Source organism: Mangifera indica, chromosome 2 (genome assembly GCF_011075055.1).
Source record: "Mangifera indica cultivar Alphonso chromosome 2, CATAS_Mindica_2.1, whole genome shotgun sequence".
Taxonomy (NCBI): domain Eukaryota; kingdom Viridiplantae; phylum Streptophyta; class Magnoliopsida; order Sapindales; family Anacardiaceae; genus Mangifera; species Mangifera indica.
The window spans coordinates 407,852-427,874 of NC_058138.1; the positions used below are offsets into that span (position 1 = coordinate 407,852).

Genomic DNA, 20,023 nt, shown 5'->3' on the forward strand with positions numbered 1-20,023 from the left:
GATTTTTTTTTTCCTAGATGAGAAATAGCCGATTTTTTTTTTTTAAGAATTGAGAATACTGAATCAAGGGATGTGGTTTCAGAGAGGTTTGTAAGTGAAAGTATTTCTTAATAATTGAAAGAGAAGAAATGTGATGATGATAAAGAGAAATGAAAGTTTAACAAAATTCAATTGATTTGAAACTGAAAATTACCACTGACCTTATTAATTTGCGGTGGAAAATGAAGAGTAGGTAGATAATTAATCTGATAAAGATAAACACATCTTTCAAGAAGTAGTCACATGAAAGAGTTCAAAGTTGGTTCTCATCCATCTTCATCTTCACATGATGGATCTCAACTGTAATCTCTTTTCTCTGTTTTATCTTATTTCATACCTCAAAAACTCACGTGCATCTTCCACCTAACTGTACTCTTAAAATTAAAAGCATACAAACCCAAGTTTACATTTCAACAACCATTTTAAATGTCCGTATTTTTTCTTGTTTTTTCTTAGTTTCATGCCTGATAAACAGTAAATTACAATTCCACAAACTATTTGTTAAATTATTTTCAGAACATTCATTTTTTAAATTACAATTCTTTGTTTTTGGTGTCCAGATATTTTTCATTCAACTCCTAATTTATGAGAAAATTGATTAGAAAAAAATTTTAATCTGAATGCCTGATTCCAGTTTCTACGTGTGCTTTCCAGCTAAAAAGTGAGCTGTCATGGAAATAGATTTTCACAATATATTGTTCAGAGACTAGGAGCAGGAGAGAGACTTACATGTACTCCAATTGTTTCAAATATTATATTTCGTACCAAAATTTTCACGTCATTATTATTTTAGTCTCATTCTTTTTTCAATCATTTTTTAAGCCAATTCCATTGATCGTTAATAAAATGGGCAACATGAAATGATATAACACAAAAATATCTTAAACCAAAAAGGTACCATCCCAAGTCACTATATTACTTTTGTGGTTGGATTTAATGCAAATTAATTCAATTTGACACATTATTTTGTTTGTTTTGAGTTAAATTTAAATCAAAATTTTAATTCGATAATTTAATTAGGGTTTAGTTTAGAACTCTATTTGAAATATTTTTTATATTGTCAACGATATTATTCATTAATTGATGATATTATTTATTATATCGATAATCTCTAATAATATTTTTAATTAGTTCAAACAAATTCAATCTCAAATTAATTATTATGAATTTAAATTAAACTTGAGCAAACTTATATTTGTCAGTCTTTATAAGTCAATTTCATTCATCGTTAGTTACACGAACTATTATGAAATGGTACTTCACAAAAATATTATAAACCAAAAAGTTTCATCCCATCTCAAGGCTTTGTATAGTTTTTACTGTTAGATACAAACCGAGCTAACTTAATTTAATTATACATTTAGTTTAATTCAATTCTCCATTTGATAATATTAACTATCATATTAATAAAACTATTTATTTCGTTAATAATATTATTTATCTCTCTTTTAATCTCTAAAGACATTTTTTATTAACTCGAACACTTTCAATCTCAAGCTATCCATTGTAGATCTGTGTCAAACTTAAATTAACTCATATTTGAGTTTGGTTTAATTTGAATCTACCCATAATTACTTTTGAAAAGTAGTAAGACCTACAAAATTTGGACACGGTTTTTGGGTGTTTATGTTTGGTGACCCAACACGATTCACTTGTGAGTTTTAGCATAGCACAACACAACTTATGATACATTAAACGTCATCATTTTCAATGTAACACAACTTCACCCAGTGCCTCCTCTATTATAAAGAAAAGCAATAAAAAGTGCTAGTCAAAAGTACCAAATTCATTTAATTATAAAAGTCCTTTGAGATTACACTTGATAGCTATATAAGAAAATAATCACCTCTGTCAAATCGAGACGATCTCATTAATATAATTATCTTACTATATAAAAGACTTATAATAAGAATAAATCTCGATAAACTGTTTGTATCTCAATTGTATATACATTTAAAATCTTACAAATATAAAGGATTCAACAGAGATAAAGGACCCCAACCACTATTTAAAGATTAGATACACATTCTTTTTTATTACGTTACTCTACCAAAGGTTAGCATAGATCTGATCTGCATTAATAATATGTGGTGGCCATCACGTTCATCCAACAACCAAATTTGAGTTGGTTTCTATCTATCACCCATTATACAAAATGGACACAACAAACGAGAGGCCCGCCAGATTTCTTTTTTGGTATTTTTATTAACAATTGCAATATAATAATAATAATTAAGAAAAACTGAACTTCACCCAATTTACTAGGAACGATGTTTTTGAGGTTTTGTCAATGTTTTTAAATTTTGATTGAATTAGCCTATTTGGTTGATTAAATTATAAATTAGTTTATAATTAAATTCAATTTTATAATATGGTCTGATATTTATATAAACATTAATTAAATTAAAATTCGATCAAACTTAATAAATTTATTGAATTAGAAAAATTGTTTATGTATAATTTACAATTCAATAAATTCATAAATTAGTTAGGAACATACGTATAATTTAAAAAATCAATACATAAAAGCTCAAATAGGTTGATCACTTGGAAATAAGGCTTCTGTATTGTTTATGTGAGGCAGGGCTGATCACCCCATTACATTTTGTAGCTAAAAATATGTCCCTTGCCAAACTTTACAAAACATTCAAATTTTACTTTATGTGTTAATTATTAAGAAGATTTAAGTAGAATGACAATCAAAACATTTCATAAGACAATTAGATCAACCAGCTGAATAATTCATAAGTTACACACACAAATACAATATTTTAGTAAAAAAGGCATCCCGACAGAATATCAGATTGTTGCTGCCTTAAATAATACAGGGTCTCACTACCACTGCACACACAAGCTAACAAACCAAGCAGAACCCAAGCCTAGAAAAAAAACTGACAAAAACAGAACTTCTATAGGTTAGGTTTTTATTATTATATCATTAAATTCTAATACATATGTGTGTGTGCGTGTGTGTGTGGGTCTGTACAAGTCAAATAAACACTCTAAACGGACTCCATTCAAATCAAATAATCATCAAGTAAAACTCTCAACTTTTTAAAATGTTGATGCCTTGAGAAACACACAGGCTTTGTTCTGAAAAAACAAGTATAACCCATGTGGCTTAACTGCTAAAATCACTGGCATGCATGGAGTTTTACTACAATATATCGTTGTATCAATACATCTACATAAAACTTTTGAAGAATTATACAGTGACGTATTATAGCTAAAGTTGTACAGAAAGCGTAATGATAGTAAGAAAATACAGGGCAAGCATTGAAGCCAAACTTCAGCGTATTTAAAGTGAAATAAGGAAATTATCTGTCATTTAAAAATACAGCCATGGGAGAGACATTCTTCTTATGCTAGCAGAACGTTAAACCAAAAGAGACTTGATCAACTCAGGCAGGCAGCTTCAGCTTCTCATGGTTCTTCCAGCTGCATAAAAGCAAGCATTTTATGTTCACAAAGCTCAAAAAAGAAGCAACTGATTGCTTCTTAAAAAAAGCCAATAATCAAATCAACCAACTCAAAAAATCAATTCCCACTCAATATTTCTTTTTTCTAAACCAGAAATGAATTGATTGCTTCTGATTGCATCAATACAAGCAGAAAAGTTGGGAATATAAATGAAAAAGAAAACATGGAAATGTACCTTTTAAAATAGTGGTAGAAAAAGTCAGCATAGAGGGCAGTCTGAATCAGACCTGAAACCCAAGCTGTTTCCAACATTTTGACATAACTGCTGGTTAGTAATGATATCCACAAGTAGAATTAAGTTTGACGAGATATATAGCAGAAAAAAACTTACGTATCCATATGATTTTGTTCTCCGCGAAGTAACGATAAACCCAGTTGAGGATATATAAAGCTCGGTAAGCACTATTTAGGGGAAAAAAACAAAAAGAAATATCACCACCAGTAATCTCATCGAAGGAAACCCAGAGAGAGTAGATGAAACATGATGGAATTCAGTAAAAAGTAGAACAAAATTCTTCCAAATATAAACTAATTTACATAGAGAAAGGAGAAATGATAGAATAGATAAACATGGTAGGCTGAATTCTCATGCATAAACTTGCATCTATGAACTTATTATTCCAGTACTAATTTCCCTTTTTAATAATTATAGAAACCCAATTATTACTCTTACTGTATTACAAGAATTATTGCTGCAGATATAATGTGCAATCAAGAGAAAGCTGGTCTATGCCAGTATCCCGCCATGGACCAGTTCACTTCATTGTAGTTGAATGACTATATATTGTTTAGTGCATCCTTCAACTGTAACAATTTTAATGTTCTAGGACGAGAGAAAGGTAACACATAAAAACTCCCAATCCATGATTAGATAAAACTTATATATTCAAAACAAGATAATGAAGGATTGCGTTTCACTTAATGGAAAGGCAGTATCATGGCAGTAAAACAGGGCAGGAACTATTGAGTTTAATTTTGGCATTCTTTTTCTGTTACTCAAATTGTAACTGGTTAATGAGGTGTTGACTTGTAATGGCTGAAGTCACGCCAAACAAAATAGTACTTAAGGTCCAATGTAACGAAAATAAATCATTATGAATTCAAGTTTTACTATTCACCGTCCACTTCCTCTGGTTCTATTTTCTTCTGTTGATTTAGATAGCTTCACAAGTTACATAGAGTTCTTGAGTTATAAGTGAAATTCCTGGGGCAATTACCAGATATGTTAAGCACACACATAACTAGGAACCCCCAGGAAACCATATAGCACAGATATTTTCAAAATCTATGAATTAAATAGAAGAAAAATAGGTGTCCCTTGTTTCATTAAAGATTATGAGGAAATTAAGAAGAGACCAAAGTTCTGGAAAGCTCGTTGGATATGGATGTGACCCATATATGAAAGAATATAAAATTCAAGATCCATACAAAATGTCAGGAAGCAAGGTCAACTTATCCCTTTTGAGTCTCTAAAATACGTAAATTATGGGTCAATAGAGAAACAGGCAACGAATCTGATGATTAAATGCAAAGGAAATGATAGGGGAAGAAATAATTATTGAAAGAAGTTTATCATTTTGCTACAACCAAATTGACTAGGAATTGCCCAAAATAGTCTGGCTGAAATTGAAGGTGGAACTCCTGAATTGAAGTAATAGGTAGCAATGTGTGAGCATAAAATAGATATGAAAGTTCCTGTCAACACATTGTGCCTCTGTCGTGTCAGATTGATGGGACTTGTTGAAAATTGTCAGCTCTCAGCTCCAGTACAAAACATAGGTTATTGGTTCATGAGTCCAAAGAACAAGGCACCTGTGTAGTATGTTTCCTGAAGAACATCAATATCCTTTCTGAGTTTGCTTCATTGTGATCGTTGCAACTATATCAATCTGTAACAAGAAATTTCTTTACGCGTTTCAAATTTTCTTGGCCCTTACATCATTGCATATTCTGGTAAAACATTAAACCTTTGAGCTAAAAAATACCTGTAGTCTGTCTCCTTTATTGACAGACAGAGATGCCTCTTCTCATTGCTTCAGCGCAGATGAAAATTCAAAGGACCTGGGAAGCCAAAAATAGAGCTGAGATATATAAACTTATAACATTTGTGCAGATACAATCAGCCAAAGAATGTATGGTTACAGCCCCATTAAAGAGAAATATCTTTAAAACTGCCTGTTAAAATACTTTCTCATAAACATCTACTCTGGATCCAGAACAATTCTTGCCTTCCCTCTTTGACTGACCTCCATCATCATATACAAACAGAGAGAAAAACAAATATTTACATACATACTTGTCAATTACTAGGGAGAATTGATATAGTAGCTACAATCAAAACTTTCCTACCTTCTCAGTCTCCACCAACTAGACATCGGCCAGGAAAATCAACTTCCTGGAACACCTGTCTTCTGCTTGGCTCATAACTAACTTGGCTACATGCAGATCGTCTTGACTGGTATAAGCTGTTATTTTTTCCGGGGAGAAAATTCATTTAACCTGTAACTGTTTTTAAAAAACTTCCCACCATCCGTTGAAGAAATCATAATCAAAAGCTAGAATATAAGTAGAACATCTAACCAAGATAACACGCAATGGAGAAAAAAATGAAATGAAAACATCAATCACTAATTTCATCTTGCATCAAGCTAAAAGCAAATGGATGTCTGAAAAGACTAGGCTAGGTTCTGTCTCTGATATATAGCCCAGGAACAACTTTATAAGAATGCAAAATTAAGCAACATATTAGAAATGTGCAGTTCTAATGTCCTGGGATATATTGGAGCAATCCCATAAACCAGTTGTGTTCATTTACATGAATATATAATCACCATCTGACATGCATTACCATTTCTAGCTTTCTGAACAACAAAGTGGTGGTGACCAAAATTAAAAACAACCAAACGAGAAAAGGCTTCAAAGAGGAAAAAGACAACAAGAGAAAGATAGGCTTCAAACATACAATTATAACCCTATTTCATCATGAGCATGTAGACTTTCGCTTGTAATTATCTTGCCAATTGGAGCCTAATTGATTCTTAAGCAAAGAATTGTCTTTATATTTTCGTGGGCTTTGCTTTTAGATGGGATGACATCCTCTTAGATAGATGTAAATTGAATTACATGGAATGTGAATGTGAAAATATTAGAGAATGAAAATGGAATTAACCTATCAATTTAATCGTTAGATTTGACTATTACAACCCTAGGTTTGCCAATATTTATGTGATTACTAAAAATCTCATAGAGCATTTTTCAGTAATTTTAAACATTTTTTTTTGTCACTTATATCAACGAGGAATGAAAATGAATTTAGGACAAGAGTACATTTTTTTAAGTCATGAAATTATTACATAAAATATTTTTTATTAGTTATTTAATTTGAAAACCGGTTCAGTTGGGGTAACCGGTTTTCAAATTTTACAAACTAAAAACCGAACTGAAAATCTGATTTTTACAATGTTTCAAACTGGTTTTCTAAATACTTGGTTTTCAAATTTCAAAAATATTATGCTAAAAGATTAGTATAACATTTTGCAACAAACAAGTCAATCTTAAGGTTGGATAAGATCCAAGCTTGATAATAATTAACAACTTAGATTAAACAAATCGAATTCGAATATGAATAGATCAAACATGATCTAAAATCAAACCAAAGATTGGACTCAATTTCATAAATGAGTCATGTAATAACTAATTCAAATATATGAATTTAAACTCAATTTGAATTAAGTTCAAAATTAAATAATTTTCAAACTGAGTTCAAGTCTATCCGAGTGAGTTAAATTTAACTCATTATCTCAAGCTAACCCTTATTTAAGTTTGACTTAGATGTAATTCATCCTTCGATATGATAAATTAACCTTTTGTCTAAATGAGAATGATCTAAGGACTAGATTTTCACTCTTTATCACAAACCATTACTATTTTCTTCTCTATTTTCAATTAAAGAAAAAACATTTTATACATTTAGAATTTGACTAACCATAGAGTAAAATAAATCAAATAAAACTAGTTTTTTGAGGAATAAGGAATAAATTAAAATTCATGTACCATAAAAAATAATGAAAAAACTTTAATATAAAAACATGAAGCCTATTGGGAAGAAAAGTGCAAGTATAAATTAAACAAATTTACAGTGGTACAACCCAAAATAAATAAAAGAAAGGCGAAAAAACTTATTCCCACCCAACGTATAGTGTAATTCTAACTTAAATTCTTAATTAGAATTAAAGGTAAAAACATCATTTTAACAATAATATTAAAAAATATATAATTTATTATATTTCCCCTCAGATTTTAAAAACGAACAATTTTTTTCTATCTAAAGTTTTTTAATTTTGAAAATTCATAATTTCCCTCTCAAATGTATGATTTTTTCTCTTGACCTCTCCAACTACCATCTCTAGCCACCTGCAACCTTCTCTTTCCACCCTAAACCATTACTATTGCCATTGCCATCTCTTCACCTCTCTGACAAGATTTCTTCGTCGCTTGACCTAGAAACTTGTCGTCCAAATGAAGAGATCTTCGACTCTATCTCTTCCTGGATGTCAACAAAGAGATGTCATACAAAAAGACAATCTCTTTATCTCCGTTGACAAAAAGATGTCTTCATCGATGTCTCTTTGTTGATGAAGATGAAGAGACATCTGCTGGAGATGACAGATGTCTTTTCGTCTCGTTTTCAGACAGCCGCAGTCATCAAGGGTTCTTATTGATTAATTATTTTTCTTTCAGCTGTCCAAGAGTACAGAAAGCGTTGTGTGGAATTTAGTTCTGATATTCACTTTGAAAAGGGCCTTTATTCACTTTTCCTTTTATTTCATTTGTCCAAGCTGATGCTGAAGCTTCAAAAGAAAGAACTCTCTCTTCTGCTGACACAACATCTTCTCCCTGTGAACAACCACAACCATAGAGAAGTCACTGGCCGCTGCACTTGTTGAAAGTACAAAAACGCAATCCGTTGCTTTAGTCCCTAAGGATTTTTCCAAGTTAGCACAGGGATTTTTTCCCCATTTAATCCATCCTTATTTCCAGACAAGCCACCTCCTATGGCTGTTGCAAATCGGGTGCTTTTTACTGATGCAGAGGATGAGTGAGTTTCATGTTTCCTTGCCTTTTCTTTGGTGACTGACTTACTTCTTCACTAACCAGTTTCTTCTAATTTTCCCTTTCTACATTGGAATTTACTACAGACTACTGGCACTAGGGATGATGGAATATATTTCAGACTGGAAGGCAATTCAGCAACGCTTTCTTCCTTGCAAAACTAAACATCTGGTAGCGATACCTCTGTTTTGCAATAACAAGTACAACATTATCTGTTAGTTTTTGTTACAGAAAAACTGTAACTGTCACTTCATGTGCTTGTCCATACTTCATGCAATTTCTGCTAAGAATAAAGGAATAATATGCTGTGACAAAGATTGGCTAGTCAGCTTCAGTCATTTCTTTTTCCCACCCACACTGCTTTATGCACAGAGAACTGGTATTTGGTTCCCCAATGACTGGATATGTAAACAATTGTGTGGCTGTTGGCTTATTGACGTGAACCTTAACAATACGATGCAAGACCCAACGTTCAAGAAGATATTTTGCTAGGATTGAATCAATTTCGTCACTTAGATGACCTTTGACCTAAATTGATATGAAATCGAACAAACCTTAGTATCGTTAATGGTGAAAATCACAAGATGAATCTTGATAAGTTCAAAGGTTGTTAATTCAATAGTATGCAAAAGTCAACCAAAAGATTTTATTCATAATAAAAAATTTAGTTTATAGATTGTAGTACCAACTTAACACTAAAACTACCCATGACCCAATGGACTTCCAAACTTCCCAAACCCATTACCTAATTAACTATCCAAAATATTAATTAGAAGGTAATATGACAATTGGGCTCAATAAAGTCTAGCACAGTTACAAACAAGACCAAAATTCATAAAAATCAAAAATCCTAAATTTGATAAAACAAAACTGCATAATTCACACTGAAACGGCCTTTATTGGGGCCTACAAATTGGGTGCAACTAGCAAAGTGGGTTATTTTGTAGAGCTCGAAACGAGCTTTACGTTGATAGGTTATAGACCCCGTAACTCCTCTCGGATCGAAAGTTATGGTCATTCAAAGTCTGTCTATGCGTTTTGGATTAGATTTCTCTATGGCCTTGGGCCTAAATTAGATTAACCTCTCTATTGGCTCCTTCAATCATCCAATCGTCCTTGAGTAAGCTAGTTTTAGTCTCTATGCCATCCATGAGCCTAACTAAGGCTTGTTACACGTTTTTAGCCCTACCCCTCGTAGTTGGCCAAACCAGAATGTGTAGCGAAACTCCTTGATGGCTCGATGCTCTCACGATGCCTCCATCACTTATGATAAGTATATATTTAGCAACTATTTTATAAGATCCTTCCTGGTTGAAATGTCATGAAGACTGATTTTCTAGGAGAATTCAAGTTCACACTATTGTTTATTTCATCCATTAAAGATGGAAGTTGCTTCGCTTGAGGGTTGAATTTGCTTGCAGTGTACTGTTTTTAGAAGTTTTCATTGAAAAACCCTAGCCTTTGTGTGAATGATTTAGAGAAACTCTCATTTTTCTATCGTTGCTGCTTTATTGTCTTATGAGTAGAGGACATTTGCATTTGTAGCATACTGAATGTTGCTAATTCTTCGTGCGGTTCACAACTCATTATTGATATAATGTGAGATTCTTTATTTTAATCCTTTTGAAATACTGATTTGGTGTCTCAGCATAAACATATTTTACTTTGTCAACCACAATGAGTGAAATAGTATGCCCTAGTTTACCCAGAACAGTGAGTGTGGCATTAGAGTCACAAGAGCTACTTTTCTTTTACCTTGATAATAATTAATAAATACCATTTATCTTTTCATGTGTGTTTAAGGTGTGATTTCTTAGTGATAACTAAAATGTCCTGATTGAAGTTTTATTTTGGTAATTTAGTTTTTCTGTTGGGTTTGATTGATATGTCACTCCATGCTTCATTTTCCATTATTGATGTAGTTGGACTATGATCTTCTTAGCTTTTAGAAAAGTCTTGCAGATCAAGACTTGCATTATTAATAGTTTACTATTCATCAAATGGAATTCTGAAGGTGAAGTTCTGGGGTTTGAATTAATTTTGACAATCACTGTTATGAATAGGAGATACATTTATTTTATTTGACATGTCCTTCTGTTTTGCAGATTTTTGTCAGGCAGAAAAATCATTTCTCATCTAAAGCACCAGAAAATCCCATTAAGGTATATAATAACTTGCTTAGAAGAAAAAAATCAATCTTAATCTATTATAATGCTGTAATCTATTGAACTTAAACAAATCTGTTCCCAAAGATACCGTCTTCTTGTGATACTTTAGTTTATACTGTGCACTTATGAGTTTTGATATGTCAGACAATTATTTATGTTTGTGGTTTGCATATAGAAAAACATTTACACTCTACTTTTCATCAAATTTCTTCTTGGGCGATAGAGTAGCTGACTTCTTCCAGCTTGATTTGATCTTGTTTCATCCTGTTTTAATGATTTTATGCACACAAGTATAATAGCAACAATCTGTAGAATGAGTGGCAGTAATTTTATGAGTTATATGTTCTGAGAATTCTGTAATAACAATACTAAGAAAAAGCTACCTAACGTGGGGCCTTTTATGAGTTAATTATATTGTCGTATAAATCAAGCGGCGAGTGTTTGAAAATTTTTAGCATCAATTTTAAGTTTACTGCAGTGACAAATTGTCTCAACAAACCTTAAAGGTGTTTGACTTGAGCCAAGGAATTGGGTAATTTGTCTTATTATTTAACTTCTCTAATTGATTGGTCATTGAAAATCTGTTCTCAGTCTGAAATATTATTGATGTAATTATTTTCTTTGTTGACCTCAGGGTGAATGTGGAGATGATGTTCATGAGGCATTTTCGGCAGACTGGAGGCCTGCTGGTCCCAATAAAAGGTCTTCCGAGGGTTCTTGTTCAATTATTAGAGATAAACTTATTCCTAATGGGTCCGGGCAACAGCCAAATCATTCACTGATAACCTCAAAGTCTCAAGTCTGTTTGCCACCATATAGGGCTCGTAGACACAATATGGCACACTTGGTGAAATTAGCGCTAGACTTGCCTCCGGTTAGTCTCCCACCATCTGTTCGTATAATTTCACAGTCAGCTTTCAAAAGTGTCCAGTGTGGATCATCTGCCAGTGTTTCTGTCACTGGTAGTGGTGTCGGCTGTTCTGGACAAAAAAGTAAAGCCCTTCTAATATCTCCTCTTGCAAGGTTGAGAGCTCCAAATTTAATAAAAACTGGAAGAGATAAAAGTAATTCAGTGAAAGATAATGTCAGAAATCTGCAACTTGAAGTATCTCATGTTGCTGAGGACGGAAGAGGCGCTGAGTCAGATCTTCAGATGCATCCTTTATTGTTCCAGGCCCCTGCAGATGGACGTCTGCCATATTATCCTCTGAACACTGGCACTGGTACAACCAGTTCTCTTAGTTTCTTTTCAGCTAACCAGCCTCAACTTAATCTGAGTCTTTTTCACAATCCCCGCCAAGTTAGTCATGTTGGTTGCTTTAATGAATCCTTGAAGACCAAAGAGTCTTCCTATACAGCATCATCTGCCATTGATTTTCACCCACTTTTGAAAAGAAATGAGAATGCAAATGTTGATTCAGTGACTGCACCCTCAACTGTAAGCAGATCTAATGAGAAAACTAATGAACTGGACTTGGAGATCCATCTTAGTTCATCATCCACAAAGAAGAGAGCTTTAGGAAACAAGGATATGACTGCACAGAATATTGTGCAGTCAGAAAAGAATGCCGTAGATTCTGGACAGAGCACGGAAACTCAACATACTAACAGTATACAATACCACTGTGGTGACAATTACAGCAGGGACATTTTAAGTGGTCAATTGTCTGATGTACCAAGCACTAGAAACATTGATGATATTGGTGATTATTCCAATCCTGGGATTGTGATGGAACAGGAAGAATTAAGTGACTCTGATGAAGAAATTGAAGAACATGTCCAGTTTGAGTGTGGGGAGATGACTGATTCTGAAGGAGAGGAGGGTTCAGGCTATGAACAAATTCCTGAAATGCAAGATAAGGTGGCTCTAATATTCTTTTATATCTTTATTCTGTTACTTTTAAGTTATAAGAAGTGTGCATTTTTTGCGCTGAGACTAACGTATTTCCACTTTGTTTGTCATGGCCTCATTAGTGTCTCCATTTATACAATTCGCACAGAAGGTTGTCTGTTTGGGGAAATGCTGGAATTATTTTGATGTTTTAAACCAGATTTTTGCATGAATCTATCAGCACTTTTCTGTAATTCTCTTATGCTTGAATTTTTAGCCATCTTGCACACTAAAAGTGCCAGAGAGAGGTCTCTGATTTTTATGTAATACAATTATGGTTGATCTGGTACTTTGGTTTTCATTATTTTCCTTGGTTTGTTGACTGGTCAATAAATGCCTATACTCTTGGTCAATGGAGAAGTTACTGTTTATCTGCATTCTGAGTTGTTGTGTACTAGTTTCTGTTTTACTTTTGATTTATTTCTTATTCATAGGAGGTTCAAGATAATTTAGAGGAAAATGCAAGAGATGGAGATGCTAATGATCAGCGGCATGAACCAAGGAGTCCTCCTGTTGGTAAGGGCAATGATTTGGTTCCTGGAAACGGTTCTTCTTTCTTAAAGCTGGGATTGATTACCATGGAGAAGGAAACTACAAGCAGTTCATGGTTAAGTTTAAGTTCATGTGCAGCAGGTCATCCTATGCGCACAAAACATAAGAATGCAGAGGGAACAATCAGTGAAGGCCTTGCTGCTAAAGATATTACTTCTACTGTTAACAGATCCTTCAAGAAGACAACCCCCAACACAAAAAAGGTTTCAGAACAGAAGGATAGCACAGACGTGGCGCAACAACTCAGCCTGAGTCCGACCGGGAGGAAACCAAGGAGACGTGTGCCAAACTAGAAATATTTCTATGATAAAACATGAGTTTTGCTAAAGTGATGTTTAGATATTGGCTACCAGTCTTTGTCATCATCTATCCCAATTGGCTAATGAGTTCTTGGAGCCGAAATTCAAGGACTTGAAGAGGTGGAGATATTTGATCTCTCCCCTTTCACTAACACTAGTTTGGATTTACTTGATTCATACAGCTGCTAGTTATAGTCTATAAAGAAGGTCTTCTTCTTTTTGCCTAATTGTGAATATGTTTTTTGAGTTTTAAGGGATGAGTCAAAAGTAAGTGTGAAGAGTGATCATGTAGAGACTTAAATTTTGCTTAGTAGTCCCACTATTGGAGGCCATAAATGATCCTCTGGAAATATTTCTTGCAAGTTTTGTCAGTGATATCAACAAAGCCCAATTTACTTGTTTTGACAATAAAAGAATAACTGATTGGTTTGAGTGTATGGCAGATTGGGTAAATTCGAATGGAGTGAAATTCAAATAAAATTGAGTTCGAATATCTTTATTCAAATTTAGTTCAATTCTAGACAGTCTAGCTTGAGTTTAAATTGGTGAACATAATGTCAGATAGATATATAGTAACTTAAAATTAACAATAAACCTCAAAACTTGAGCTGAATTAGAGTTTTAATTTGAATATAATTCATTAAAACTTAATTCGGTTCTATTCAAATCCAGTCACAATGGTAGCTTTCAGGATTCTGTGTCTTTTGGTAGGATTACGGTTATTTGGGCATTTGGCATAGACATTACCTGAAATTTCTGTAGTTGTGTTCAATTCTGTAATTACAATAAAAGTGAGAATATCAATTAATTCATGCTAAATCAGAATAAAAACAATAAAGAAGTGGATATTTAAGCCAAACGATTATCATAGACATGAAGAACTAGATATTTAATTTACAAAGAATGATACTCCCATGTATTGTTTTTTATCTTAAATTTTGTTCAAAGTTTTGTTCTTGAGTTAGTCTTATTATAAAGGCTCATAATTTGAACAATTTTGCCTCTGAAAGCAGTGCCTTCTCTTCCATTTCCAGGTGATTTCTGGCAAATCACCAGGAGACCACATCCTTAATTAGCTTCCTCTTCCTTTGATTGTCTAAAATAAAGCCTCACCTCATCTCCATCTCCTGATAGCCCCAATCAAGATCTACCATTACAGTCCATACTAAGTTTTGCTATTTTATGAGATAATATTCCTAGAGTCCCATTAATTTTTTAATTAATATCATATTTATCCTTATAATTTCTTAAAACATATAACCTGAAATCTATCTAATCAACTGAATTTTTAAAGGCAACTTATAGAAATGTCAACTCATCTAACATCACTCACTCACCAGATGATTTTGCTGCATGTTGATGGACGTTTCATTTTACTATCTCACTCACTCTTTTTATTCTGCAAATCTTTCACGCAGCACTGAAAATTCTGTGATCACAAAGAACAACTTGATTAGTTTTAGTTCAATGAAGAAGTCTACAACAAAAAGTATATTTTTACTAGGAAAATAAATACATACCATTTTGTAATAATTGTATGACTGTATTAAGCTCATTCTTCAAGCAATATTTCCAGTTCACGTCTTTTAACCTTAGCATGCTTAAGCCTTGTCAAGAGAAAGTCTTTGTCTTGAAGTATTACTGTTTATAAGATTTGATAATATCACTACTGTTTATAAGATTTAAAAGCATTACTGTTTTTAAATTTAAAGCAAAGCCATAAATTTATAAGATTTGATAATATCACTAAAGTCCTTCATGTGATTATATCATTTCAATTTAAAAAACACAGATACTGATAAAAGCTGCCACAAAAACTTAATTGACATAAAAAATAAAGATTTAAAAAAAAACGAAATTAATGTTAGAATATAATTTTAAATTGAGCAGAGAGGTCAAGGCTTAAGCATAGCAAAGCAGTTAAATGTTTTACCGAACAAATTTTAACTTTCCATTTGTCTGAGAACACTGATGTTAAAAGCAAATGTTTACTTCAATATTGCAAGGAAAACAAAAGCAGGATCTATATAAGCATAGATCATGGAGAACTCTAATAAACTAAGCGAGGGACCAGTATTACTAACCATGAACTTTGTAGGGGTGATTGCTCTTATGAGTTTTCACTTCAGCTCCAACACTGAAGCACTCTTCACACAGGTCAAAATTAGGACAAATTGCACATCTCATGCGGATCCTCCCCGTGATGTCTTGGTTGCAATAATCGCAGCAGTAAAAAGTCCTTTTCCCTTCACCAGCTCGTTGACCCGGTTTCAAATGAGAATTTAGAAGGAAAAGAAAAGGCAAAACTCGCAAGTGTTTGCAAGCAAATAAAACCCCTAAAACAGGCAAAAGGATTCTTCCACTTTTGGGTAACAATTAATTGTCACAATTCAAAATCATTTATTTCTGAGATTTTTTGCATCTCTGTGAAGGATTTTAATTGGATTTTAATTTAAATAATTATCTTCTCACGCAAAGTATCATCTAAAACCACACACTTTAATTATCTTCTAAAACAGCCAAAGGAATTATTCTCACGCAAAGTATCATCTAAAACCACACACTTACCATATGATTTTGCACTTTCCTCCCATAACTTCGAACAATCTGTAGTCATATACAACAATACATAAATTTATTGGTAACACAAAAATTGTAGAGAATTAATGCTACTTTCAAGATCTAATTTATATTTCAATTAAACAAGAAGATGATGAATTTGCTCAACGATTGACCACCTCAATATTTGAAATACACATTTACTCAATTTATTTTAACTGATACATAAACTGTAATATTGTAGCATTAATTCTACAAATGTCCACAAGAAAATTAATTAATTCAATGAAGGAAAACAAAAAATGTCTACAAAAAGATATATTATTAAATAAATGAATACATACCATTTTGTAATTGTTGTGTGATCCAATTAAGGTCACTTGAATAATCTTTCTCATTCACCAACCGTAACTTTGGCATGTTTAAGCCTCTCTCAAAGAAAGTCTTCATCTTGGAGCATTGACTCACTAATAATGACTCTAATGATGGAAATTTTAAGTTGTATTTCCCTGAACCAAAGCTTGTGAGACTTTCTAAATCAAACAATAACAACTCCTTCAATTTCTCAAAAGCAATTTCATCTTTCTCCATATCTCCATCATTTGCTAATACTTCTATCATCATTTTACATCCTAGTATTGACAACCTTTCTAGACTCACTAGACTTTTGGCTGTTGAGGATGTCATTAAGTTCTGCATTCCAATACAATCAGCTACCTCCAAAGACCATAGATTTTCAAAAGATGATAAAGGTGGCAAGAGAGTCATCAAATTGTCACAATATCTTACTTCTAAAGAATGAAGATTATGAAGAATTGTTTTGAACCGAAAGTCTTCTTTACAAATGCACTTTAAATTAAGAAGTCCTTGCAATTTTAGCTTTTTCAATTTTGCAAGTGCACCAACATGTTCCTCATCTTCTCCATATGAGAATATCTCTTCGTATGAACTCATTTTCAAAATGAGATTTTCAAGATTGATGAACTTTACAAGGATATGAATTGGAATGTGTGTATGTTCATCCTTAATCAATTCAAGAGTTTCTACTTTGTCAAAGTTTTCTTTGAACTCTTCTTGCCAAATTGACATGATATCTCTTCCACTTAATGATAATTTACTCAAATCGGAGTTGACCTAAAGAAAAAACGTGACAATGAAATTAACAATAATATCATCTTTGAAAACATATAATAATTATATATATTTTTATAGAGGAACAGGGTGATAAAAAATGATGTATTGATGGTTATTAAAAATATAAAATAGTGCTTTTAGAAATTTCTTAGAAAAATATACCATAGGTTATTGTTTTAGTGTTGCGGTCACTAGTTCAACAAAAATGTTGAGCATATACATAAGCTAATTCCTTTTTATGTGGTATCAAGTTCAACAGTTTTTAAAACACAATTTATTATAATTAAAGCTGAAAATATGATATTCTTAAAAAATTATAGAAATATATTTAAACTAATTAATTGAATACGTACCTTTTTTTTGTGTGATTGTTGTATACTTGTATTCAAGTCATTTTCCCCGATCTCTACTAGCTCATTCTCATAATTGACATTGTGTAACCTTGGAGTGCTTAAGAATCCTAGACAGAAAGTCTTCATATTGAGGCATCCTTCTATAACTAACACTTTCAAAGATGAAAAATTGAAAGAGTAATTCCCAGAACAAAAGCATGTAAGACTGTCTAATTGTTTAAGTGACAACTTCTCCAAATTGTGAAAACCAATGTCAGTTGTTGTTGCATCAGCCTCATCTTCTACTACTTCAGTTAGCAAATTACACCTATATATGCACATTTCTCTCAAATGCACCAAGCTTTTAGCCATTGAAGGTGTTATTAACCTCCTTATCAACTTGTGACAACAACTTAACTGTAGAACCTTAAGATGTAGAAAATAAGTTGAAAATGTTGGTAGACTTATCAGTCTATAACAATTATCTACATCTAGAACTTCAAGATACGGAAGATCAAATGGGCTTTTAATTTCTTTAGATAGGCTGTGACATACTTTGAGCACTTTCAAATTGTAAAATTTTTGAAGGAGTTTCACTGAAAGACTTCCGACGGAGGTTTCAAGAGTTCTAGATTGACTCTCCCAGGTAATAGATACCACATCATCTTCAAAATGAAATGCGTTCAAATCAGAATTGACCTACAAATCCATAAAAACAAAATCTAGTTAGTTTATGATAATCTTAAAACAAAACTTTAATTTTATCCAAATACAAATTAGGGAAGCAATTAGAAAAGTTTGGAAACTAATTACTGAATAAACAAAAAATCGAAAATATTTGAGCACATGATTAAATTCATAAAATATGGTAATCGAATTAATTAATGGCATATTCGATATTACCTTTTATTTTAAATCATTAACTATTTATGAAAACTAGTAATTAAACGTACTTTATAAATGTGGGAAGTATAAAGGAAATGTAAAACGTATGCATTTGTATTATGCTGCACTGCCCAAACTTAATTAGTAATTATTAGACGATAATATTAGCTTGAATATGACAACATCTGCATGTTTTATGATGTACAACGTTATACCAAGAAATAAAGGCAAATTTGAGTATGATCAGATGACTAACAAATTAGGTAACTTTAAATAAATAAGAAAAAATTAAAAATTGTAATATAAATAAAATAGTGAAAATCATGCTAACATTAAGGCATTCTTAGTTCAAATTACCCAAAAAGGAATATAAGTTAGCAGTTTATATATGACATTAGCAACTACTGAGTAAGGAATTATTCATAATCGAAATTAAATTAAAACAAAAGCATGGGGGACTTTATGTATCAATTTGGGGTTAATAGGCCTACATGCTGAGCTTACTTATGGTACAAGCCAACCCTAAGAGATTATATCAGCCCACAAAAGTAAAATGGACCACTTGGTCTTAAAAAAACCCTTTCAATTATTTTAATTTATTGTTATAATAAATTATTAACATTCAATTTAATTCCTAATTCAAATTATATATAAAAGTTTTTATTTTTATTATTTTCAATAAAGAAATAAGCATAAAATTGATACCTTATGCTCCAAGCAAATGGCTTTCGATTCAGAAACTTGAACTTCACCTTTCTTGTTATTTTCTTGGAAGCCTTGATATGTTGAAGTAAAGTTTGAACAATATAATATCTTTAACTCTTTCAACATTGGCAATTCCAAAGCATCTACTCCAAGATAGAAAACATTAAGTTTTGGTAAATATCTAAGCTCCAATTTCGTTAACCGTGGAAAGATAGAATCAACCACTTCTTTTCCTTCATCTTCTTCAACAATCTGCTCTAAAACCTCACAATCCGTTATCTTAAGGTATTGGAGTTGCTGGAGGTTTTTGATTATGAAAAATGGAAACACATATTTTATTTTATCACATTTCTTCAAAATCAACTGTGTCAAATTTTGATAAAAAGAAATTGAAAGTTGACTCTCCCAAATCTTTCCAAAACTAATATTGGTCAATTTCAAGGCCATCAAATTGGTGAAAATAACCTGCAGTCAATGTTAGTTAATGTTTCAATATCTACCAAGTCATATGAGAAAATTTTACAAATAAAATAATAATTAGATCTTACAGATTTATAGATGAAGTGCCATTAATATTGACAATGTATTTTGTTTTTATCTCTAGTAATATCAACTATAAAATCAAGCATGAAATGATGAAACTGAAAACTAATTACCAAAAAAAAGAAAATTTAACTAGAAATTTTAGTCACTTGAAAAGATAAGTACTATGAATTATTGTTAATCAAACATTCTCATTAAATAATGGCAGCATTTGCATTTCATCAAGATGTAATGTTTTCTATCAAGCACACATGTCAAATTAAAATTTGAAGATCGAATTTGTTAATGTTATTATTACTTTAACCTTACAATATTCACATCAAA

The 20,023-nt window shown here is 32.1% G+C and overlaps 1 protein-coding gene and 1 long non-coding RNA gene across 2 annotated transcripts; one reads left to right on the forward strand and one right to left on the reverse strand.

The window, feature by feature from the left end:
* Positions 1-3,105: 3,105 nt before the first annotated feature.
* LOC123208794 lies at positions 3,106-6,369 on the reverse strand. The gene is made up of 4 exons (XR_006500817.1): positions 5,869-6,369; positions 5,505-5,580; positions 3,695-5,408; positions 3,106-3,477 (listed from the first exon to the last, which is right to left on the reverse strand). It is a non-coding gene; the product is annotated as an uncharacterized LOC123208794 (long non-coding RNA).
* A 4,992-nt stretch (positions 6,370-11,361) lies between these two features.
* LOC123208786 lies at positions 11,362-13,644 on the forward strand. Its single transcript, XM_044626335.1, has 2 exons — positions 11,362-12,660; positions 13,125-13,644. The coding sequence occupies exons 1-2, from the start codon at positions 11,635-11,637 to the stop codon at positions 13,533-13,535; spliced, it is 1,437 nt and encodes a 478-aa protein (XP_044482270.1). The 5' UTR covers positions 11,362-11,634; the 3' UTR covers positions 13,536-13,644.
* The last annotated feature ends 6,379 nt before the right edge of the window (positions 13,645-20,023 follow it).